The sequence below is a fragment of the Pelodiscus sinensis genome, chromosome 3 (genome assembly GCF_049634645.1).
Source record: "Pelodiscus sinensis isolate JC-2024 chromosome 3, ASM4963464v1, whole genome shotgun sequence".
In the NCBI taxonomy this organism is placed as follows: domain Eukaryota; kingdom Metazoa; phylum Chordata; order Testudines; family Trionychidae; genus Pelodiscus; species Pelodiscus sinensis.
Window position 1 is genome coordinate 85,083,492 of NC_134713.1, and position 26,318 is coordinate 85,109,809.

At 43.3% G+C, this 26,318-nt stretch overlaps 1 protein-coding gene across 11 annotated transcripts in view; it reads right to left on the minus strand.

Annotated features, from left to right (window-relative positions):
* Nucleotides 1-26,318, minus strand: part of FAM184A (family with sequence similarity 184 member A) — a 184,815-nt gene that overhangs the window by 100,528 nt on the left and 57,969 nt on the right. For all 11 annotated transcript variants that reach the window (XR_332068.4, XR_012902649.1, XR_332069.3 and 8 more), the window contains exons 3-6: nucleotides 22,053-22,188; nucleotides 7,902-8,083; nucleotides 6,194-6,391; nucleotides 812-934 (exon numbers count right to left, since the gene is read on the minus strand). Coding sequence is in view for 8 of the 11 variants with exons in the window: in XM_006123068.4 (XP_006123130.2) it covers nucleotides 812-934; nucleotides 6,194-6,391; nucleotides 7,902-8,083; nucleotides 22,053-22,188 (639 nt within the window). In the remaining 3 variants the exon portion in view is untranslated. The remainder of the gene's footprint in view (nucleotides 1-811; nucleotides 935-6,193; nucleotides 6,392-7,901; nucleotides 8,084-22,052; nucleotides 22,189-26,318) is intronic.

A 26,318-nucleotide genomic window follows, 5' to 3' on the forward strand; every position in this document is an offset into this window, starting at 1 on the left:
CATATGAAAGTCCATCACTATTCAGCAACGTAAATAAATCCCACTGAACAGTGAAGTCAATGGGACTTAAGCATGTACTTAAGTATTTTGCTGGCACAGGGCAAAAAATTCCATGCACTGAGGGAATATTACAATACATCTGACCTGAAAGAATCAACTCTAGGAGTTGATTCTCTCAAGTCTTGGTTTCCTTACCAAGATTTAGTTGGACATAAACTGTAAGGCAGACACTTTCTGACTAAGAAATTGATTGAAACCATCAATATCCTATATTTTAAATACAAACTAAAACTATATCAAGGTAGCCTTGAATGCATTACTGTATACTGTATCATAATGGATAATTTTATTATCAGGAAATGTTTTAAAAGGATCTGCATGCCGTCAAATTAGCGACAATTTGCAGTAAACGTATTATAACAAAATCTAGGTTAGCAAAAAGATTGATCTTTTCTGTTTAATTACTTCTGGAAGTATTCTGTGCATGGAAGTTTAGTAAGTACTTGATTTGCACAGGAGCAGAGTGGAGATTAATGGAGCTGTTTACATGATACAACTTCGTATTTTAATTTCCTTTCCCTTTGCTACTCTAATTTGTAGAAAAATATACTGAAAAAAAGAAGCCATTGTGACAGAGGTCAAATAAATTATGAGGAATACTCATATTAAATAGAGAATAAACTAAAAAAGGCCCAACAGCATGGGCCCAGTCTAATATCCAATTCATAAAATCAGTTGAATAAGCTATCATTACTCATTAAATGTAGGCTAATGCATGACAATGAGCTGATTTGACTAAGAAAAATCTTGCCTCCTGATTGGCTGAAGTCAGCTTTGTTGTCAGTTCTTCCCTCATATTTTCCAACTGCTGTCTAAGCTGATTCTTATCCCCTTCCAGATGTAGTTTCTCCTTTTCAAATTGCTGCTCCAGCTCCTTAAGAAAACACAAAAACAGAAGAGAAAAATGACATATCTTCTTAGCAGTTATTATATTTTAAAAATATACTGTATTAAAGAAAACCAAAGGGTATTTTGTCCTTCAGAAATACACTGGAAGATTTGAACTCCTATAAAGAACTTTCTTCTCCCTAAAGAATTATATTATGGGTAAGTTTTGTCTCTCATGCTGGAGATCATGATTTTTTGTATATTTTCTAATCCACAACACTTGTTGATAAGATAAAGGAAGGGTATGTAAAACCTCCTTTTAGAATACCATCATTACTTAGCAGTGAATTGGCCCAAATCATTAAAATAATGTAGACTCTCAATCTTGTTTGAGGGCTCCACTAATTCACGATCAAAAGAATGTGTCAAATATTAGTGTTACATTTGCTAACACGATATTTAGGTTTTATATAAAATGCCTAAAAAGAAGCTATAAAATCTTAATTGCTATGCTGATAGGTCAGAATGGCAGCTGAGCTGCAGCTGGGGGGAAAAGAATAAGTAACTTCGTTTCATTATAAAACTAAAAACACAGCAAATTTACTTGCCACACACCTCTATAATAGTATTCATGAAATGAAAATGTATATATTTGATAACCTATTTTTCACCCCTCCACCTCATACTTACCTTTTTTGATTATAATTTGGGTGGGGGGCAGAGACTACATCTATATCCACATTTATACATCATTTTGCCTAAGAAGGTCCTGATTTTAATCAGGGGCTCCAGCTTGAAGAGTAACACAAACATTACAAAATGAAATATTAACAACAAATAATAAATTGCATGTGTGCCTTTCTGTATCTGTCAATCTGTGATTTACATCACTGTTTCATAAACATGCTATATATGTTTGTGTTGGGATCTTTACTCTTTTAAAAAACTGAAGTTATTTTTAAAACTAGTTTCTTATTAATATTTTGGACACAAATAAAATAAAATGGAACATTAGTCCAGTATATAATAATGCAACATCACAAGATTATTTCAAAATACAAAAACATAAGAGCAACAAAATGAAAATTACTTCAACAAGACTCCTTTAGTACAAAATCCTGATTCATTCCCAGAATGGTCCATACTAGGGATGTTAAATTGTGGTTGACTAGTTGATAAGGCACTTCCACATTCCTCCTCTGAAATGTGCAATAGCCCCCACTGGGATCAGCTGTGTGGCAGCTTCCCCTTTGAAATGCCGCCTTGGGGTTTCAAAGCGGCAGTGCCACACAGCTCGTTCCCGGCTCAGCTGTGCAGTGCTGCTGCTTTGAAGTACCTCTTTCCCCTCCCTTTGCTGTCTGTATCACAGAGGCAGCAAGGGTGGGGGAATCGATTCGTCGACTAGTCCTTAACATCCCTAGCCCATACTGCGTACTAAATGAGGTAGAGGTTTTGTGGAAAAAATAGCAATGTGATTACATAATTAATGATTGTATCATAATAAAAATGTACAAAAGGGTCAAATTAAGGTTTCATAGGCAGTCTTCATTCAGAAATTTCTTTCTTAAAATACAGGTATTGTGGATGTAATTTCCTAGTTTCGAAAAAAGTAAAATGAAAAAAAAATCCATTATATGGAATTATACTAACAGGTTATATGGATCATTAGTAGGATTGACTTTTTAGGTATACAGCACATATGGGTACCACTTCATCTATCAGAAATAGTAGGCTGTTATCTCTTACTTTGACCATGCACTAGAGGAGGTGAGATACACATTTTGCCAGTGGGTTTTAAACATATTTATTGACAGCTGAGGAAAGGTAAGGTTCAGGAATTGTGCGCTCCATTCTAGGCTCCATATGGAAATAGTCTAATGGACAAAGGCTCTTTCTGCCTCTGTTCCTCCTATATCTTACCTTGACCCAGTCCCCTGCTTCTTCCTACTCCTATAATCTCCTTGTCCAGCCTACTCCAGTCTCCCACTTCAAAGACCTCTCCAAGTCCCAGGCTTTGCTCCCAGCTGGGTTCTCAATCTGAGACTCTGTCCCCACATTACCTCCTAGTCCCTTTTCCCAGCCAGTCTCAGTCCGCTCCTCCCTATCCTACTGATTCTTTGTCCAAGGCTATTTCATGATAGCTCAGTTCTTGTTCCCACTGGAGGAGAGGAAGTGGCATTTAGAACACCTATATTCTTAGTTCCGATGCCCAGTGTCACATTGGTCACAGTCATTGCAATGAGAATCCTGCTCAGTCCCAGCATCCCAGAGATGGAGCATGCTCAGTGCAGATGGAATCTGAAGAATTTTTGCTGAAAATTCTAACCAGTTTCTACTGAATATGTGCCAATTGTGATCTTTCAAATACTTATACAAGTTATAACTTGTCTAAATTTGGCATCTTTTCACTGAATAAAAAAAAAAGCACATCCCTGACATTAGGCAGCACTCCTGACAATTTTCCATTCCCTTCTCACAAGTATGAAGATCCTAGGGCTTTTCAAGAAAACAATTTTAACTTCTTTTTCTTTAATATTAGAAAAAATACATTTTTTCATCTGATTTACAGAACTGGTTGATTTTTGTTGTTGATAAAAGTAAAATAATATTGAGCCAGAGATAGATACAAGCATAGCAAATTCAAACTTCAATCTATAAAACTGAAAAAGTTATTAGCAATTGAAAACAGTGCCAAGGTGATATTAAATATTGGTGCTACCAGCTCTGCCTACAACACACTCAAAGATACAATTTATAATTAAAAAATTCCTTTCAGTATGTATTTCACCAGTCACTTATACTTGTCACTATGTTTTCCTTTTGCCTTTGCTCCCTTTCACTATCTTCCTAATTTCTTCACAAAAGTATATGCAGCGTCTGCCTTTCTCTATCCTTCCCACAATGTACCTTTGCAAAATGTCCAGCTGGTACTTCCCGTCTTACAGGAAACTTGAGACGGGTACTACCTACAAGGACAGGCCTGGGCAAAATATGGCCCATGGGCTGGACCCAGCCCACCAAGCTACTGGATCCAGCTCACGGACGCAGCAGAGAGCCCCAGGCAGGCTCCCCGCTTGCCTTGCCCCACCTGTGCGCCACTAAGAAACAAGACTGCTGGGCGGTTTTGCTTTAAAATCTGTGAGCCCAGAAGGGAGGGAGGAAGGCTTTAGGAGCTGCTCTCTTCCCTAGCACAATCCCATTGGCCGGTTTTGGGCCAAAAACTGGCCAGTGGGAGCTGTCTGTTTCAATAACTGGCAGCCAAGAAGCACCACACCCTCTCCCCTCCAGGGCTCATAATTATTTATAGAGTAAATGGCTGCAGCCTGTGTGAGGATGGGGCAGGCAGGGCGGCTGCTTCACGAAAGTGCTGGGTTGCTGGCTGGTAAGTCTCCTGCCCACAGCCTGCCTCTGACACCCCAGCCCCTTCCTCCCCCAATCCTCTGCCCCCCACTCTATATACCCAAATCCTCTGCCCCACTCCTGCACCCATACCCCTCCCCAAGATCACTGTCCCCTCCTACCCTATCTCATAACCAAAACCCTGCACCTCAATCTTCCTATACCCCCTCCTGTACCCTAATTCCCTGACCTAGGTCATAATCTAACCCCCTGCACCTCAGTCCAGTGCCCCAGGTCACAATTACCTTCTTCACACCGAAACCTCCTCCCTTACCCCAAGCTCCCTTCTGCACCTAACCTCCACCCAGACCCTATACCTCCTCCATTAATATCATGGAAGAGTGTGGCCCTCGACCACTTTCCAAATTCTTGGCGTGCACCCCCCCCCCCCATCAAAAATTATTGCTCACCCTTGTACTAGGGAGTAGTTCAGCCGCTATGCTGACTCAGTCCCTAGACTTTGCTGAGACTTCTTAATAATTTGGTCCACAATGAGTGTGGACATATGTGATATAGACACAAGACCAAAAACTCATTTCCCAAAGTTGTTTGTACTGTTTTAGCCAAGTTGGTCCCATGATATCAGAGAGAGAAGGTAAGTGAGGACTGGACCAACTTCTGGACCAACAGTTTCAAGCTTCACAGATTTCTTCAGGTGTAGAGAAGATAACCAGAGTGTCTAAGCTAAAAACAAGTTGGTTCAATTGCTAAAGGAGACCACTTGAAATGACATGGGTAATTAAGGGTTTGCAGACTGTGGGGTCCATTACAAATTATTGTAATGAGCCATAAAACGAATGTCTCTGTTGAATCAGTTACCTCAATGATAACTATGTGGGTGAAAACAGGACATCACCATGCTCTCAAATGAATTCATACAGGAAACTTTTTAGCTTGAAGTTCAGCATAGTCCCGCAACTCTAGATTTGGAGCTCTACTGAAAGCATTTTCCTTCAACCCTATAACAAGCAAACACTAATGAACAGCTGGAGCTTCATCTCACTGAGGCAACAGAAAAAGACTCTCAGTGACTTCACTGATATATGGATTAAGCCCATAGTTCTATCTCCAAGACCTGTGTATGGGTGAGGAGAAGCTATCCTGAAATTAACTAGGTGCTCAATGAACACCACATAGTGCTCTTACATCTTGTCAAAGGTATGCTCACTTTTCCACTAAAGTTTAGAGGGTAATCTTTAATGTACTATTTTTCATAACCATAAAGATATAACTACAGCTTTGTTGATGCTGTATACATGTATTTAAATCAAGAAGCAAGTTAGCTAACACAGCTAGGTTTGCTACCGGTTGCACCTCTATAAACCGGAATTCTCTGGTCGGGCAACATCCGTGGTCTGGCTGAACCATGGAAGTTCCAGGATCCAAGAGTCCCGATGCGCTGGAGGAGGTGGGGGGCCAGGAGCCCAGCATGGGCGGGGGGGGGGGGGGGGGGGGGGGACAGACAGGAGACTGGCATGCAGCCCAGCTGGACTGGAGAAGAGTTGGGGGTTAAGCCCGGTGCAAGGATGAGGCAGTAGGGCAGGGGGTGGGGTCAGATATGGCTTCCCCTGGTCTGGAAAAATCCCTCATCCAGGACCAGTCAAGTACTGAGAGGGCCAGAGAAGTGAGGTCTAACCTATATACCATCCTTAATTTGTCCCTATTTAGTTTAGGAATTGCAGTGTGCATGTTTCTATATGAAAGGACTCCAACAGCTCTGAAATGCCCTTTGTTATTCTTCACAAATGCAAATGTACTACAGTCAAAACTTCTGGGAAGACTAAGGGATGAAATGAATGAAACAAGGAAATTAACATATGCAATCCATATGCATACACCATGTTCCTATAGTTTGGCTCATCATCCTTTATTCCTTGAAACATGGTTTGATTTCTTCCAAACTTACCAGCTGCAGTTTTTTCTTTTCCTTGGCAGCATTGCTATGTGCAGTCTCAAGTGCAGTGTGGTGTTTCCAGGCCAATTCTTCCAAGGTCTTAGAATGAGCCTCATTTAACTGTGCAGCCTCCCCTTCCAATCTTGTTTGTAGCTTTATCAGCTCTTTCTCATAATACTCTCGTTGTGTTTCCCTCACTTCATTTACCTTCTGTAAAAGCCAAACAACAAAAAATTCCAAATCACCTATTAAGTGTTTGTCCATTTCAGTAAAGAGAAAAAGAAAAAAAAGGAAGCTCTAATGAAGTTTTGTACAAATACTCTAAAAAATTTCATATGTATGTAGCATAGAATAAACACCTTTAAGCCAGAATACACAAAGAAGTGTTTCAATTAGGCTATGTCTAGACTACATATACATATCTGTATATTAGGCAGATCGAAAGTACAATGAACTGGGATTTTAATTTCCCGCACTTCATTTGCATTGCATCACAGCATTCTTTCGAAAAAGGGTATTTTGAAAGTGAAACTGCAATCTAGACTCAGCTCTTTCGGGGGGAAAAAAAAAAAAAAAAAAACTTTTTCGAAAAATCCCGTACTCCTCAAAAAAAAAAATCCACTTCATTTGCACTTTTGAGCTGCCTAATTTATCTCTCTCTTTCAAAAGAGGGTTGTCTAGACATGCCCTTATAGACTAAGTAAAAAAAAGTTAAAATCTGTTTTCTTTTTTGTTCTATTTTATCTGGTAAAGAAACAACAGGCAAATTTCAGATCTATAGGCAATTTTTAATTCATTATTCTCATACATTATTCATTATTATTTTTGGAAACCAGTCCTTTTTCTCTCTTATTTTAGTAATGAACTAGTGCTGGTGTATAGTAAGGCAAGGAGGAAATTCCTTATTATGAAGCCTTTAGGGCAAAACTCAAAAGAAGTTTGTTAAGAACATAAGAATGGCCATCCTGGATCAGATCAAAGGTCCATCTAGCCCAGTATCCTGTCTGCCAACAGTGGCCAGTGCCAGGTGCCCCAGAGGGGGTTGACTGAAGACAATGATCAAGCAAATTGTCTCCTGCCATCCTCCTCCAGCCTTTGACAAACAGAGGCCACGGGCACCATTCCTTACCCCCTGGCTAAAAGCCTTTTATGGACCTAACCTCCAGAACACAGTTAAACCAGTAAATGTTTCTGATTTGCATCACTTTATATGTAACCTATATCATCATGAGCTTAATTAATGGGACCGGAAAAAAATAATTAAATCATCTTTATGAAATAGCTCAAGTTTTAATTTTCTGTATTTACCCTGTCATGGGCCCATAAAGTATCTGCATGTACATTTGCAGGGATTACTGATTTATATTTTTTCTTCAACCTCAGCCTCATTCCCATCTCCAATGAGGCATTCTAGAACGTGAGACACATTAGAAGAATAATGGCAATACGCTTCAAGAATTAAGCGGCACAACAGATGCCAGAAATCAATATGATTAATATTGGACCTAGCTCCTCTCTGTCTTCATCTCAGCTGAAACTATCACCTTCAGCTCTGCTATGCACACAATCTACATTAAGTAACGTGAAAAGTTGGCAGTGTAATGTGCTACCATGGCTCTAAAAGAGAGGTAAAGGTATTTCTGAATTCATTAACATTTTCTGATTAGAATTCTAAGGCTTCTATTTTAGTGGTCTAAAATAAAAAGAATAAGGTGTTTACCTTTTCCAGTGCCAGAATCTGCTGCCTTTGTCTTTCATCCAGAGTTTGTGTTTTGTTCTGCAATAGATTTCTTTCCTCTTCCAGCTCAGATAGTTTCTCTTTTAACCTAGATTTTTCTGATTCTAAATCTCTTATTGTAACTTCCTGTGTCATCTGCGTAGCTTGAAGAATCCCAATGTGACCTATAAAAAGAAAACAGCCATTTAAAATCTCATATCTGAAGATTATTCACCTGTAATAGGAGTTCTTATAAAAAGACTACATATTCTTATCCAAGTGAAGCAGCTGTGACTTGAACTTTCTTTCAGTAGTCCCCCATTGGAATGCTCTCCTGCCCCTCCCTCACTATCCCTGAATGTTTTGAGGGCAAGGGTATTAAATGGGGGAGGAGGATGCATAGTATTCTTGTCACCTTAGATCCTTTTGCTGCCTCTCTGAGGTTCCAAGTTAATTAGCATACCCCAGAAAAACGTGAGGTAGGCTGAAGTGTATATGTAGAGAATACATCTCAAATATTTCCAGTTACTGATGAATGATACTTATTTCTTTTTCAAGTGGCCTGAGTACATTCTCACTCATGGTATAATTATATAAGCAGTACCACAATCTCTGTTACTTGAAATGCAGTGTCCTAACTGAATAATGTTTCTAGCACTGCATTACAAAACTGAGATGCTACATCTTGTGAATAGTGCTTTGTGAAAGTGTGACCAGAGCTCCAGATTTTAGCTCTTCATGTTTCTAAAAATGGTGATAAATTTGAGATATGCCATGGAAACCATATTTTCTCTTTAAAAGAGCAAAACTTCGTTTGTAGCTTTTCACTATACAAAACAAATTTCCGTTGTACAAAGCCCAACCCATTTAGACAAATGTGGAAATGTAATTGTTTCCTTTATTAGTAGTATCCCCAAATTTTTGGTGACTTCTTGACATACAAGGTATGAAGCTTTGTCTCATCTGAATGAAAAGGAGGTGTTTATAAAAAAGAGAATACTACTAAGCTATTGATCTGAGTCAGGTTAAAGTCCAGTACAACTTTGGAGGGGAATTTAGGATGTGATGGAAGAATTTGTCCCGGTGCAAGACAGTAAATTGTGGAAAAATCTCATAGGTGTAGCCATGTTAGTCTGTAACTTTAAAAACAATGAGCAGGCCTGTGGCACCTTAGGGCATGTCTTCAGCAAGGCTATAGTCAAATTAAGTTATGCAACTTCAGCTACATAAATTGCATAGCTTAAGTCGAAATAACTTAACTCAGCTTTTGGCACTGTCAACATAGCAGGAAGTTGAAGGAAAAACACTTTTTGAATTCCCTTACTCCTCATCCATTCCTTAACTTAATAGACCATCTCATCAATGGACAGTCTTCCACACGTTCTAATCATCTGGTCTTGCATAACAACATTTCAGCTATAAGTATCACCCCAATGTAGCTGCTGAAGTGGCTGTCCAGGGTGCTGCATTACAGGAGTCAAATGAGGCCACCTACAATAAACTTTCCAACCCAGGATAGTAATTGTCCTGGGTTTTGACAGCTTCTTCTAGTTTTTAGGAAGGGATCTGGAAAAAGTGGCCAGGGACCAGTAGCATCTGGGATAGAAAATGGATATTATGACTTGCTAATTAGAAACCCTTAAGCTGGAGTGAAACAGAAGAGGAGATCTTTCTGCTTAAGTTATGAAGCTCTTTCCCTTTTCTGTCTGATAGGATGAGGTGTACCTATTTTCTTTTTGTTCTTGAGGCAGCTACCGCAACAACCAGTGAATTAAGAGCTGGATGTCTACAAAAATGAAAACCCTTTACATGACAGTTGATAAAGCTTGTCCAACACTTTTGAAAAACAGTCTGACCCATTTCAGGAACTAATTATATACTCGTGACCAGTTGCAATAAACCTTCCAATAGAGTGATTTTTGTTGTTGTAGGAAATATCTTATTTTGAAATAGTAAATTCGAAAAATTATTTCGAAATAATGCATCTACACACAAAATGCATTTCAAAATAGTGTTTGGCTATTTCGAAATAGCGCATCCACGCTGAGTGGACGCTGAATCGCATTTAAGAGCGGCCGGAACCAGGGCCAGCAGGGCATCAGGTCAGGAGTTACTTTGTGTGGCTGCTACCTGATGCTATCTGAGGCCTGTGCTTAAAGGGACCCTCCACCCCCACACAGCCGGTTCTCAGTTTCCCTGCTTGCTTGTCTACCTCAATAAGGGACAGCAAAGCATTTTGTCTCTGCATGCTCTGGTTGCCCTCACTCGGGATACCACAGCACTCTGCAACATGGAGCCAGAGCTGCCCCTGGGCACTCTGGTGTTTCTCGTGGACGTGTTGCTGTGAGCTTGGCTGCACTTTCTGTAGGCTGCCATCTGGGACATCCAGTGGGTGGGAAGTGTCAGTATCCAGGAGGCTCTGCAAGAGAGCTTCCACCCTCAGGAGCAGTAAGAGCCTCCCAGGTCTGCCACACTGGAGGCTTGTGCCTCATTCCTCCCTCACATCCTTCCACTTATCCCTCCCTAACCCCTCTTCCTAATGTCAAATAAAATACATGTATTTTCATTAACACAAACTCTCTTTATTTAATAAAACTGGGGGGTGGGGGATGAAACTCTGGTGAGACTGGGGAAAGGAGGTGGGAGAGGGGAGAGGGAAACCTGGGAGGAGGAAGCTGGAAGGGGGAAGCAAGGGGAAGAAGGGAGAGGGGAAGTCTCCGGGACTGGATGGCATTCATCCAAGGGTTCTAAAAGAACTAAAATGGGAAACTGCTGAGCTATTATCTGTGGTTTGTAATCTATCCTTTAAATCAGCTTCCGTACCCAATGACTGGAAGGTAGCCAACGTGACACCAATATTTAAAAAGGGCTCTAGAGGCGATCCTGGCAATTACAGACCGGTAAGTCTAACTTCAATACCGGGCAAATTAGTCGAAACAATAGTAAAGAATAAAATTGTGAAGCATGTAGAAGAACATAATTTGTTGGACAAAAGTCAACATGGTTTCTGTAAAGGGAAATCCTGTCTTACTAATCTGTTAGAGTTCTTTGAAGGGGTTAACAAACATGCGGACAAGGGGGATCCAGTAGGTATAGTATACTTAGATTTTCAGAAAGCCTTTGACAAGGTCCCTCACCAAAGGCTCTTGTGTAAATTACATGGCCATGGGATAAGAGGGAAGGTCCTTTCTTGGATTGAGAACTGGTTAAAAAAGACAGGAAACAAAGGGTAGGAATAAATGGTAAATTTTCAGAGTGGAGAGAGGTAATTAGTGGTGTACCCCAAAGATCAGTCCTGGGACCAATCCTTTTCAACTTATTCATAAATGATCTGGAGAAAGGGGTAAGCAGTGAGGTAGTAAAGTTTGCAGATGATACAAAACTGTTTAGGATAGTCAAGACAGAAGGAGACTGTGAGGGACTCCAAGAAGATCTCACCAAACTGAGTGATTGGGCAACAAAATGGCAAATGAAATTTAATGTGGATAAGTGTAAAGTAATGCACATCGGGAAAAATAACCCAAACTATACGTACAGTATGATGGGGGCTAATTTGGCTACGACAAATCAGGAAAGAAATCTTGGAGTTATCGTGGACAGTTCTCTGAAAACTTCCACACAGTGTGCAGCGGCGGTCAAAAAGGCAAATAGGATGCTAAGAATTATTAGGAAAGGGATAGAAAATAAGACCCAGAATATCTTACTGCCCCTGTATAAAACTATGGTACGCCCACATCTTGAATACTGTGTACAGATGTGGTCTCCTCACCTCAAAAAAGATATTTTGGCCTTGGAAAGGGTTCAGAAAAAGGCAACTAAAATGATTAGGGGTTTGGAACGGGTCCCATATGAGGAGAGGTTAAAGCGACTGGGACTTTTCAGTTTAGAAAAGAGGAGACTGAGGGGGGATATGATAGAGTTTTATAAAATCATGAGTGGTGTGGAGAGGGCCGACAAAGAAAAGTTATTTATTAGTTCCCTAAATAGAAGAACTAGAGGACACCAAATGAAATTAATAGGGAGCAGGTTTAAAACTAATAAAAGAAAGTTCTTCTTCACACAGCGTGTAGTCAACCTGTGGAACTCCTTGCCAGAGGAGGCTGTGAAGGGTAGGACTATAATAGAGTTTAAAGAGAAGCTAGATCATTTCATGGAGGTTAGGTCCATAAAAGGCTATTAGCCAGGGGATAAAATGGTGTCCTTGGCCTCTGTCTGTCAGAGGCTGGAGAGGGATGGCAGGAGACAAATCGCTTGATCGTTGTCTTCGGTCCACCTTCTTTGGGGCACCTGGTGCTGGCCACTGTCGGTAGACAGGATACTGGGCTAGATGGACCTTTGGTCTGACCCAGTACGGCCGTTCTTATGAAGCTTAGGGCTGGGGGTCTCACCTGACCAACTTGATTTTCATGCAAACCTGCTCCTGGGTTCGTATGTGGCCTTTGGTGGCCAGGCTGGCAACTATCCTTCCATAGACAACTGCATTCCTCCATCTAGTGCGGAGTTCATGGACATTGGGGGCATCCCTCCCAAACCTGAATAAGGTCCATGATCTTCACACTGGACCAGGAAGGCACCCACCTGTTCCGGGCCCTGGCAGGCTTCTGGGAGCTAGCACACTGCTCCTGGGGAGTGGTGGAGGGCTGGCTGCCAGTGGTTTGCTGGCTCATGTTTTGGGGCCACTGGGTATGGGGCAGTGACTGCTGGCTCTGAGCTGGCAGGTTTGGAGCTGGCACAGGCACTGTGGCCAGAGTCAACCCCTTTAAGGGCTCTGGGTAGTGGGGAGGGAGTGGGGTGTTCTTGGTTGAGGCTGGAGTGGCCACCAGGTTACCCTGGGAAGGCTGGAGGCTCCCTATTTGTATATGTGTCTACACAGCACTTATTTTGAAATAGCTTTTTCGAATTTGGCATTATTCCTCGTGGAATGTGGTTTACCAAATTCGAAGTAAGCACTCCGCTATTTCAAATTAATTTCAAAATAGCGGTTTGGCTGTGTAGATGCTAGTCAAGTTATTTCGAAATAACTTTGCTGTGTAGACATACCCCAATTCATCCTTTAATTCCCTTATTTTTTTCCTGCAAGGATCCCTGACAGCAGGTTCTGGTTTATGTGCTTAGACCACCATTGTAATTGTGGAAGCGTATGGTATTGAAGAATCTGGTGTGTGTCTAGTATTTTTCCAGTAATATTTTTTAAATCATCACACTCACAGAATTGGTGTAAGCTTTGTTTGGGATTTGTAGTCACTGTGAGCCTTTGGTTTTGGCCTGCTTTCTGAAGCTGGCCTTGGAATGGAGAACCTGAGATCCAAGGGGTTCCAGTGTGCAGACAGACTCTGCTAACAGACCGAAACCACCAAGGCCTGTCACCTGGAGATGACAGATCTGAAGGATTGCATTCCTGAGGTGTCTTTCTGTTAACAGAGGTTGACATCAGCAGGGGTTCAACTTGCTGCAGCACTGAATCTGATGACTGTGGATTCTTTAGTACTATGATATTAGATTTCACTCTGGTAGGAGAATGCCTTGGATAGGATCCTATGCTGCTTTTAAGTCCCCAAAGAAGTTTGGTATGAAGCCTATCAGTAATCATGAATCCTATAGAGCTGGAACTGTTTTGTTTTGTTCTGTTCATTCCTTATGAGCTCTTGAGGTGAAGGTGGTGCAAATGGCACAGCACGATGAATCATGATCTTCCTCCAAACAAGTCAGACACCAAACATGGGTATCTGAAGCTGTAAATAGGACCCACGGCACATGTCATAAATCTTGGTCTTTTTTCTTTAGGATTTCCCATTAGTTTACATTTATTAGTTATGTACACCTCTTTTGGAGCACTGAAAATGACTAAAAAGAAATATTTAAAACGTAAGGCACTGAGAAGTCAAAGTTGATGATTCAATATCGGACTGATGTTCCTGGTTCCTCTGCAATGAGGATGGAAGAAGAAGTTACTCACCTTGTGTAGTAACGATGGTTCTTCGAGGCGTGTGTCCCCATGGGTGCTCCACTGTGGATGCCGGGCTCGTCCCAGCGCTGCAGATTGGAGATTTTTTAGCTGTTGTCTGCCGGACCGTGCATGCGCAACAGCCATCTTGAGCCTTTTCGCGCTGTTTCTGGTTGCTCCACTGTGGGTAACTCAACAGCAGTAGCCGAACTGAAGACGGTGGGTTCGGAGTCAATGAGTTGCCACTGTAGAAAGGACTGCAGTGGCTACTGCTGTGTCAGTCATAAGTATGTTTGATAGCGCGTAGTGTTTTGCGAACGTAAGGCCCGACGACCAAGTGGCCACTCGAGAAATGTCTTTGAGGGGAACTCCCTTGAGGAAGGCTGCTGAAGACGCCATTGCCCTAGTAGAGTAGGCCCTTATGGTGTGTGGAAGCGGTATGTTTCTTAATTCGTAACATCGTAGGATGCAGGAAACTATTATTTTTGAAATTCGTTGTGCAGAGAGTGGGCGACCCTTGGAACGGTCATCCAGTGAAATTAATAGATGTTGGGACTTCCGCAGATCGCAAGTTCTTTCGATGTAAAAGGCTAAAGCCTTATGGACATCAAGGTAGTGCAGTCTTGCATGATGCTCCAAGAAATGTGGCTTGGGATAAAAGACAGGGAGAATAATGGGTTTATTTATATGAAAGGAAGAGTTAACCTTGGGCAAAAATGATGGCTGGGGAGGTAGAATGACTCCCTGTGCTGTAAAAATGATACGGGGGGAGGAGCCAAGAGGGCCACTGGTTCTCTCACTCTGCGAGCCGAGGTGATCGCTAAGAGGTACACGACCTTCGTATGAATATATGAAAATCGCATGTGTCCAAGGGCTCAATGGCGGACATATTAAGGTGTCTAAGACCAATTCTAGATTCCATGGATCCAGAGGTTGTCTGTGCTCAGGGAAAAGATTGGTCAGGCCTTTCATGAATCTTCTCGTAGTGGGATGGGAAAATACAATATAACCATAGATAGGTTGGTGGAATGCTGTAACTGCTGCCAGATGTACTCTGAGAGATGAAAGGGTGAGCCCAAGGTGCTTGAGGTATAAAATATAGTCCAAGACTGAGTGTAAAGGAGTTTTGCTGGAGTCTAGGTTCTTGCCTGAGCACCATTCTTTGCCACTTATGAAGGTAGGTATTACAAGTTGAAGATTTTCTGCCACGTAATAGTACGTGTTTGACTGCATGGGAACAACTCATTTCCTTTTGTTGGAACCAATTAGGAGCCATGCGGACAGAGCGAGGTGATCCGGTTGTGGATGTAATCCTGTGTCAACAGATTGAGTTGACTGGGAAGATGGTATGGAGGGTGAGGTGACATACGCAACAGGTAAGGAAACCAAGTCTAATGCGGCCAGAATGGTGCTATTAAAATCACTCTTGCTTTGTCCATAATTTACCTTCTCCAGGATCTTAGGAATTAGAGGAATGGGAGGGAAGGCATATAGGAGACGATGACTCCCACTGTAGAGGAAAGCGTCTCCCCTGGATGTGCGGCCGATGCCTGCCCTCGAGCAATATTGTACATACTTCACATTGCACTGTGTGGTGAAGAGATCTACTAATGGGTGGCCGCAATGGTCAAATAATGTGCAAAGAACATTTGGATGTAGTTCCCATTCGTGCTGTTGGGCAAAGTACCTGCTGAGCGCATCCGCTGTGATGTTGTCCTCCCCAGGAAGGTAGGCTGCTGTAAGAGTCACATTGTGTCGGTTGCAGAAATTCCACAAGCGTACAGCTCCCATGCAAATAGAGTGGGAACAGGCTACTCCCTGTCTGTTTATATAATAGACTATTGTCATATTGTCTGTGAATACCCGTACCCCTTGTTGCGGATAAGTGGGAGGAAGTATTTGCAAGCATTGGAGACAGCTCATAGCTCGAGCATGTTTATGTGGAGGAGAGATTCGTCAGGAGACCAGTGGCCTTGAACTTGCTTGTTTTGCATATGAGCTCCCCAGTTGAGTAGAGATGCATCCATCGTAATCTGGACAGTAGGCTCGGGCTGGTGGAACAGTATACCTGACAACATGTTGTGGGGGATAGTCCACCATTTTAGAGATTGACTATGGCAGGTACGACCGTCATTCTGTGTACGTCTTGTCTGTGAAGAGCATATATTGTGGATACCCAATGTTGAAGACATCAGAAATGCAGGCTTGCATTGGCTACGACTTATGTCGTCACTGCAGGCAGGTAAGTATGGGAACCGTGGGACGCATAGTGAGGATCTGTACAAGATCTTGGATAGTGTGAAGGCTGGAGGCAGGTAGGTAAGCCTGCACCGTAATGGAGTCGAGACGGGCTCCTATGAACTCTATGGATTGTTGAAGTATGAGGGACAACTTCTGGATGTTGATTATGAGACCCAAGGCGTCGAACAGAGACCTTGTCGTGTTGACTGCACGCAACGCTTCATCGAAAGAGGGAGCTCTGTGAAGGCAGTCATCCAGGTAGGGAAAAATGACGATCCCTAGTCAAAGGAAGGCCTCCACCACCACCACCCGTTTGGAGAAAACCCTGGGGGCTGACAATAGGCCAAATGGAAGGACCTTGTATTGGTAGTGGTCGGCACCTACCAGGAACCGGAGGAATCACCTGTGAGGTGGATGAACAATAATATGGAAATAGGCATCCTGTAAATTGAGTATACCTTTCTGCCTAGGAGGTCAAGTTATTTGCTGTCCTTATTCCCGGTGGTATTCTTGTAATGGGGTGCTTTGGCCCTTTGCTGCACCGCATCCAAGGCCAGAGAGTTAGGTTGCAGAAGGTTGAATAAGAATTCCATCCCCTTGGCCAGTACAAAATACTTTTTGTCTGCTCTTTTGTTAGTCAGAGGCGTGGAGGTGGGAGTTTGCCATATGTCATTGGCTCTCTCAAGTATCGCTTCGTCAATGGGAGGGCGACTTTGGATGAGTGGGAGGGAGGGAGGTTTCTCAGCAGGTGGTGTTGCTTCTGATGAACCTCCCCTAGTTGGACATTCTGGCTGTCTGCGACCCTTTTAAACAGTTCCTGAAAATCCTTCAGGTCGTCTGTCGGTGAAGTGTCTCCTGAGAAGACAGAATCATTCGGAGAAGAAGGAGCTATGTCTGTGGAGGATCGGTGGTGTGACCCTTCTGTGTCAGATAGATGCACGTCCTCTGCCGTAAGCTGTTGGATTGTTATTGGTTAGTCGCCAGTGGGCGTAGGTGGTCTCTCTGCAGGTAGAGAGGGAGATCTGCTTTTGTCCAGGGCAATGTATGAAGGAGCAGGTGAGGGTGAGATGCCCCTTGAATCAATCGGTGAACAGAAACACTGCTCCCAGTGACTATAGTGTCTGCGCTAGCGGTCATCACGGTAAGGTGAATGCCTGTACGTGCATCTGTGGTCATCCCTGTACCTGGAACTTCTGGAATATGAGGGAGACCTAGGGGATCTTGAACTACCTCATGAGTAAGCTGGTGAAGGTGGATGATGGTGGTGGTAATGGTGGTGGAATCTTGAATGAGGAGATACGCTGGGGGTGCGCCTAGACTGGCAAGATTTTGCACAAAAGTGGCTGCTTTTGTGCAATATCTTGCTGCCTGTCTACACTGGCCACGAGTATTTGCGCAAGAACACTGATTTTGTACTGTACAAAAATCAGTGGTTCTTGCGCAAATACTCCGACGCTCCCGCTCAAAGATAAGCCCTCTTGTGCAAGTATTCTTGCACAAGAGGGCCAGTGTAGACAGCCAAGTTAATTTCTTGCACAAGAAAGCCCGATGGCTAAAATGGCCATCGCAGCTTTCTTGCGCAAGAGAGCGTCTACACTGGCACGGATGCTTTTGCACAAAAACAAATCCTTTGCGCAAAGGCACATGCCAGTATAGACGCTCTCTTGTGCAAATGCTTTTAACGGAAAAACATTTCCGTTAAAAGTATTTGCACGAAATCACGCCTGTCTAGACGCAGCCTGGGTGAGAACTGTTGAGTAATGGGAGTGTAATGGCTGAATGAGCGGTCCGCACCAGAGATGGAGAAGGTGGTTCAGGGGAGAATGCTTCCAAGTCTAGGCTTGGTGATGGTGTGGGAAGCTTGTGGGTCTTCTTTCTTCCCGTGGTGGGTGCCGGGGAATGGTGTATGGGAGATGTGGGTGGCATCAATCTGGGAGTTGTTATTGCTCATGAGTAAGACAGTTCCATATCAGAATGACGTGTCAGTGCCGACAGAGCCATTGCTGAAGAGTCCGGTACCGAAGTGGCCGGTGCCAGCGGAGTCGGTGCCAACACGTGCGGTGTTGGCTGTGCCGGTGTAAACTCCGGTGCCGATGTAATCAACGGACTCTGTGCCGACGATGTTGGTGCCGGAGTGGATGCCGGAGTGGGTGCCGACTTCGGTTGCGGGGCGGTACGTACTGCTGGGCTCGGTGCCAATGTGCTGCGCACCTGTTTCTCTTTGTCTGGTCTGTAGGCCACCATCAATTGAGAAGTACCCGGCTTGTCTCCCATACTTGCTCTAGTCGGTGGTAGAGAGCGGAACGGGGAAAGAGTTTTCTTTTTATGCGCCACCTTCGAAGAAGGACAGTGGGGTGGCATGGCTGAGGAGTCCGACTGTGGCTGAAGAGCTCTGTCGAATAACAGCATTTTGAGTCGCATCTCAGTCACATCGTGTCCGGGCAGTCAGTTTAGTGCAGTGGGGACACTTGAAGAATTTGTTCCTCACCAAGGCATTTTATGCAAGACGTGTGCCCGTCTGAAGTGGGCATGGACTCCCTGCATGTTGCACACTTCTTGAATCCTGGGAATCCCAGCATTTGGCAGTTTTATCAAATTTTGTTATCTAAAAAAATTTTTTTTTGCGAACGTGCTAATTAAGAACTATGAACTAACTATAAGTATGAATAGAACAATTAACTATATACAATTTTTCACTCTCTCAATTCCTGTCAAGGTAGACAGGAGGTGGAGCTGTTACTCCATCTGTGCCTGAAGATGGTTAGGAGGAACTGGCGGGAGCCAGACCACACGATCAGAAATGGCGCGAAAAGCCACAAGATGGCTGCCATGCATGCGCAGTCTGGCAGACAATGGCTAAAAGATCTCCGATCTGCGGCGCCGGGATGAACCCGACACCCACAGTGGAGCACCCACGGGAACACTACCCGAAGAAGAAACTGAGGTGACCAGAGCACCATGCTCCCTTTTATAGCCTCCCTCTCAATGTGTCCAGGAACAGTGGGAGGAAGAAAAAAAAAAAAGAGAGAGAGAGAGAGAGAGAGAGAGAGAGAGTTGCAGGAGAGTGCTCAGGCAGGCTTTGCTTTGAGAATATCCACTGTCAGAGCTACATTTTGGCAAATAAGTAAGCCATTCAAATGGACAGTGTCAGTGTATATGCATTACTTCCTGGGAAAGTGTCAGCTGCTGGTGGATGAATGTAGATGCAATGGCAGCATGCTGTACATTAGCAACCACACTTACTATTTACCAAAGGTAAAAGCTACAGAGAGCTGTAACTACCAATCTGGTTAACTTTTCTGATAATCTTAATGTGGACTGGCATGATTTGACTGATCACTTATTTAAAGAAACAAAGGTGACTCAGTTTTTACAACAGATAAAAGGATATAGGGAAATGTGTCATTCAGATACTGCATGCAAGTGGAGACGTGCTAAGAACTGCTAAATCTCAAAAAAAAATCATTGCATATCATGGTTACAGTATTTTCATAGATTGGTCCCCAATATCCAAGAGCATACTATCTATTATGTTCTACCCTTTGCTAATTGTATTGGTATTACACTGCATTTGTTTGTGTCTGTGTGTTATGTATTGTTGGATAAAGAAAATGAATGCCAAACTAAAGCTGCAGACTGATGTCACCTCTCACTACATTTCAGATGATTACACACTAGAGACTAGACTAACCCATTCCCCTTGTGAAAGTTGAAAGGTCAAAAGGGGGATAATGTAGGGCTAAAGAACAAAGTTGCCCTTTTAATGAATTATATCTACCCTTGTGATGTTGTTATTTCATAAACAGTGGACCAATTTCTATGAATGGGATTTTATAAATGAAACAGTTAACCACTTTTAGATTAATTTGTTAATAGCCTGTTAAGAATTGCCTCTGAAGAATCTGTTATAGTAACTCCTTTAAAACATTGTAACAGAAGTGACTGAAACCCCATTTTAAACTTTGCCTACAACTGCCCTCGCCCTCCAGCCAGTCACCCCTCCCCAGGCCTGTTCCTGCCCCCTCCTTCCTGGCCAGTCACTCCCCCATCTCATTTCTGCCCCCTCCCTCTGGCCAGACATCCTGCCCCCAGACTGCTCCTGCCTCCTACCTCTTACCCTCAGCCTCTCCTACACCCCACCTCCTGTTCAGATCATGCACTCCCATCCCTATCCCACTCACTGTCAGCTCTGTCCCACACACTGAACCCCTCATTTTTGGCCCCACCTCAGAGCCTATGGGGCCCACAAAATCCACTTACCCTGAAATGCCTGATGAGTTAATCTGGCCTTACCTTGAACTTCAATCCTCTTCCCTCCCCACTCCAAGGGCTGAAGCACCAGGGAAGTAAAGTGTTTCAGCTGGGGGCCAAAAAAAATTTCCTGTGGGATGACAATGTGAGGTCATCTCTCTGTCAGGGGGAGAGAGCTGGGCCTCGCATGGTTTGGTGCTCCTTGGTGGGTGGAGGTGGGTAGAGGAGAGCCAGGGCTAGCACAGTCGAGGGAGAGGGAGGGAATGGGATAGAGCTGGGGCTGGCATGGCTTTGGCCCTGCCCAACAGTGGGGGGGAGGGAGGGGAGGAGAGGCAGCTGGGCTGGCACAGCTTGTGGGAGGGAAGGAAGTAGAACCAGGGATGGCACAGTCTCAGTCCTGCAGTCCTCGACAGCGGGGGAAGAGAATCAGGGCCTCGGCTGGCCCTCATAGGCAGTTGAGGGGAGAGCTAGGGCTGCCTACCTCCAGAGAGAGGGGGGCTGGTGAGCCTAGTGAGTAGTGGGGCACAGCCCTTTAGTATTATTTAAAAGTGTGAATGTAGGTGTGCATGTAATGGAACCAGTCACCAATGCCAATCAATCCCCAATACCTGCCAGCACTGTCTTGATGGCTAAAAAAACAATGTGGTTGAACCCTGCAAAAGAACCCACTGAAAAAAAGAGAGACAAAAAAGCCCTATTAAGAAAAAGATCCAAGTTATATCTGCTATTAACTAATGACTCACGGTCATACAGTGCCCTGTTGCAGGACAGGATCTAAGGACTAAACCATATAAAAAGATGGGTGCAAAATTAAAGGGGCAGGTGTTTTAATTCTATGATCATCTTCCAGGAGCATCAGTGTGTACCAATATGACTCAGCTCCCATCCTCATGTCTAGACCACCTGGCCAGAGGACTAGCATGAGCAACTGGAGGGTGGCAATATCGCATGCGTAGAAGTGTGTCAGTTTGTGCATGTGAATCAGAGAATGAGAGAGAGTGTGTGAAATAATTTTAGTAGCTAAGGACAGGACATGAACTCTGTATTTGCAATAAATGTGGCATATTGTCTTATCCCCCAAATAAGATTCTGATAGCTGTTTTACTCTAAGTTCAACAACATGGGCACCAGTTGCTAGATCGGTTCACTGGAGATATTGTAGAGCAAGGCAGGTTGCTGTGTGGCAATAGAATTCCTAGAAAGGAAATAAGTGAAATCCAAAGACAAGTGGCAATTGGACAACCGAGACCTGACGGGACACTGCTGAAGTCAATCATAAGAGAAAGGAGGGGAGAATAGGTGCAGTTGCCATAGAACTGTGACAGGTATAAACATACCTCCCATGCTTATACTTAGACCCCAAGAGACTTTTCTTGGGACTATATGTCTTCAGTGTCAGAAAAATGAAGAATACACCTTCCTAAAAGGTAAAATGATCTGACATTTTAATAAATTGGCTGTGTCAAGAATTAGGCCACTTATAAAAGTCAATTACTTTTAAAACTATTTACAAATAGTATAAAGCTTGTAAAGCAAATATAATCATAAACACAATGCATATAACATCAATTTTTAAAAAAGTGCTTCAGTACTTTTTAGGGACAATGTAAAACCTGTCAGAGATGCTAGAACTGCATAACTTAAACAGAAAAACTAATAGCATGATCCTAAATTAATATTTGAGACTCATTTACATGCAAAGTTATGGACATACATACTGGCTTTGAGTACAAGATCTGTGGCCTGCTGCTGTAAGCGCTCCCTAGCAGCTGCTAGCTCACTTTCCACCTCCTTATGTTTGCTTAACAATGATATCTCCTCCTCCTTGACATCATCTAGCTGTTTTTGAAGCACCTAAGGAAACATCAACATGATATTCATTAACACTACATAATTCTGCTGTTAACTTTAACAAATACAAATTTAGGATAGCAACAGATGATGTTTTGGCTTATCAGGCTTATTATTCATATACAAAACAAGGTCCTCTACATAAAATGATGCACATACTAACATTGAGTATTACCAAGAAAGCTTTCTGTTTCTATGTGTACCTGATCTCTGTTACAAATTTAACAAACCTATATAGAAGCATATAATTACAGGTTTTTATTATTTTTATTACTGCCTCTGTAATTCACATTTGGATCCACACTCAGGTAAGATCAGTTATGTTGCAGAATGACCACACGGAAGAAAGAGATAGATACTACGACAGCTATAACCCCATTAAGCTAGCAGAGGTGAAGGGTAGAGAAAGCGCAGCTATCTTTGGGAACACAGATCTGGAAGAACTCAAGTTACTGTAGAAGGTAGGTAAATGGAGGACACTCAACTATAACTGGAAGTTCCTTGGGATATGTAGTTTCCATTTGTATTCAACATATCAGTATTCATGAGCCTCACACACTTGTGACTGGAAATTTTAAATAAGCAGTATTGGTTGGTCCTCATATCTGTAATTCTCCTTATGTGCTGAACTGAAGATATAACAGACCATGCAGACTGGGGTTTTTTTTTTTCCAATTCTTCCTTCTACCATGAACCAAATCATGATCCACAACAGAGGAGATGTAGGGCAGAACAGAGAAAAGGACCACACATTCCAAAGAACCTCCAGTTACTGGTAACTAACTTCAATTTTTTCTTAAAGTGATGTGTATTCAGCAGGAGGGAAATTAATAAGCTTTAGTCAGCAAGGAGGAGGGTGCAAGGATACAAATGGTACCCATGTCCATAATACCGATGTCCTACAGCTATCTCTGTAAAAGAAGTCTGGAGATCAATGCTTAATGTTTTGTAAAGTTGTAGATAGAGCTATATATAGCCATCCTATATACACCTTTTAATAAGTATCTCTCATAGAGATGCCACAGAGGTTGTTTGCACTCTGGTGGAGTGGGCTCTTAGCCCCTCCAGGGTGTCTTTGTAATTGCTTTTGTTTGCTGTAGATTGAATACTAGTGCCTGTTGGGCATCTATGGCATGAAAGAAGTTACTTGTCCTGTGCAGTAACGATGATTATTCTTTGAGATGCATGCTCCACTTTGGTGTTGGTGTGTCCTGACACCAACAATCAAAGATTTTTAGTCTAGCAGTGCACGTGCAGCAGCCATCTTGTGCTGTTTTCGTCCATTAGCTACATGTGCAGCATGAGTGCCCCTTCGTTCCTTTTCTACTGGAAAGCCTCTAATGGACTCCAAAGCAGAAGGGAGGAAGGGAAGGTAGTGGAGCACCCACAGACACACATCTCACAGAACCACTGTTACTGCACCGAGTGAGTAATTTCGTCTCTCGAGTGGTGTCCCAGTGGGTGGTCCAATTAGGTGACTGAAGAGCAGAACCCACAGTAGTGGAGGGGGGCAGTCTTTGGAGTTATTGAACGTGATGGGTAGCAGTCCTTGCTGTAGTATATAATGTTGTGCGAAAGTATGCAAGGAAGACCATGTAGCTGCTCTTCAGATGTTGGCTAGTGGCACATTGCGTAAAAAGGTAGTGGATGCAGCCATCACTCTGGTGGAATGCGCAGTAACTGACTGCAGTGGCTCTGTTTATGCAAGTTGCAATCCATCTGGATGTGTGTTGTGCAGAGATAGCTTCTCCTTTGGTAAGGCCGGACATGGATATAAAATGTCTATTTGATTTTCTAAAGGATTTGGTCCTGTCTATGTAAAATGCGAGCACCTGTCTTGTATCAAGGGTGAGTTGTGTGGTAAATGGGATGGTAAATGGGTAAGTAAATGGGCTCATTGATATGGAAGTCGGAGATGACCTTTGGTAAAAACTCAAGCTGGGGTCTGAGGATAATCTTATCCGTGGTAAAGTGTGTAAAGGGTGGGCCCGACATAAGGCCTGCAATCTTCCCTACCCTTCATGCCGATGTGATAGCAACAAGGAAGGACATCTTCATGACCACGTGCTGAATTAAGGCCATTCCTAAAGGTTTGAAAGGTGTCTTTATTAACAAGTTCAACACAAGGTTTGGTCTCATGATGGGACAAGCACACATATGTTGGGTTGTGCTTTTGATAGGCCAGATAGGAACCACTTGGCGATGGGATGAACAAACACCAAGACACCATTTACTGGCTCATGGAAAATGGCAATGGCCAAGAGATGAACTCTTCTGGAGCTGATGGAGAGCCCTGCATCACAGACACATTAAGTATTCCAGTACAATAGGTACAGTACTGAAGAAGTATGTGGTTGTAGATGGCACTGACTGCACCATTCCCGAAACCCCTTCCATTTGTTTTGATAGATGTATCTCATGGAAGGGCAGCAACTGCTGAGGAGGATTTGATTCACTCTGTGGGAGCAGGAAAGATCAGTATTCTGGAACCATGGAGAAGCCAGGCTGTAAGCTTCAGATTCTGAGGGTTCAGGTGGTATGTTCACTCTTTGTGTTGAATTAACGATTGGGAAGTTACAGGGAGTTGAATAGGTTTGGTGACTGACAGGTACTGGGGGTAAGGAAGCCAATGCTGCCTCCACAAACATGGCGGTATTAGGATGACATACACTCGATCCTCTCAGATCTTGTACATTACCCTGGGGATCAGGGGAATTGGAGGAAATACGTATGAAAAAGAATCCGTCCATGGTATGGTGAACGCGTCCTCCTGTGGAGCATTTGTCCTGGCCTTCTCAGAAACAGAAGCAGTGACATTTGTGGTTGATTGTTCTGACAAAGAGGTCGATGACTGGGAACCCCCATTGCCGGAATATGGGCAGGATGACTATCAAGCTGAGTTCCCACTCGTGCTGTTGGGAAAAATGTTTGCTTAGCTTGTCTGTTCTGGTATTCTGTTGACCTGGTATGTACATTGTGGTTGGTGTAATGTTGTTTTTCCACACATCAGTTCCAGATCTTGATTGCCTTGGTATAGTGAGTGTGATTGGGCACCCCACTAACCGTTGATATAATACGTACAGGGAGCATTGCCCATGAGGAGGGATATGGTATGACCCTGAATCAGCAGTAGGAAATGGAGTCAAGCATTGACAACTACCCAGAGTTCCAAAGTATTGATGTGCAGCCTTGACTCTTGGTCAGTAACCATCTGCCCTGCACTATATGGCGCCTGCAGTGAGCTCCCCAGCTTAGAATGGAAGCATCTATGGTGATTATCTGCAAGGGATCTGGGCAATGGAAGGGGACTCCAGAGAGAAGATTGTGTGGGCAGGTCCACCATTGCAGCGATGTCAGCACTAGTGCTGTGGGTGTAACTCACTTCACGAGACTGTGCTCTAACAGCCAGGTTTGTAGGCATCTCACATGGCGCCTCGTAGGGACACATAAGAGCGGCCATACTGGGTCAGACCAAAGGTCCATCTAGTTCAGTATCCTGTCTGCCAACAGTGGCCAACGCCAAGTGCTCCAGAGGGGGTTGACTGAAGACAATGATCAAGCAATTTGTCTTCTGCCATCCTTCTCCAGCCTTTGACAAACTGAGGCCAGGGGCACCATTCCTTACCTCCTGGCTAATAGTCTTGTATGGACCTAACCTCCATGAATTTATTTAGCTCTTTTTAAAATTCTGTTATAGTCCTAGCCTTCACAGCCTCCTCTGGCAAGGAGTTCCACAGGTTGACTACACGCTGTGTGAAGAACTTTCTTTTATTAGTTTTAAACCTGCTACCCATTAATTTCATTTGGTGTTCTCTAGTTCTTATATTATGGCAACAAGTAAATAACTTTTCTTTATTCACCATCTGCACACCACTCATGATTTTATAGACCTCAATCACATCCCCCCTCAGTCTCCTCTTTTCTAAACTGAAAAGTCCCAGTCTCTTTAGCCTCTCCTCATATGGTACCCGTTCCAAATCCCTAATCATTTTACTTACTCTTTTCTGAACCTCTTCTAATGCCAAAATATCTTTGAGGTGAGGAGACCACATCTGTATGCAGTATTTAAGGTTGTGGCTGCCATCTGTCCTAAAGCCTGTGGGCATGTGTGGGTTGTCACTGGGGCCTATAGA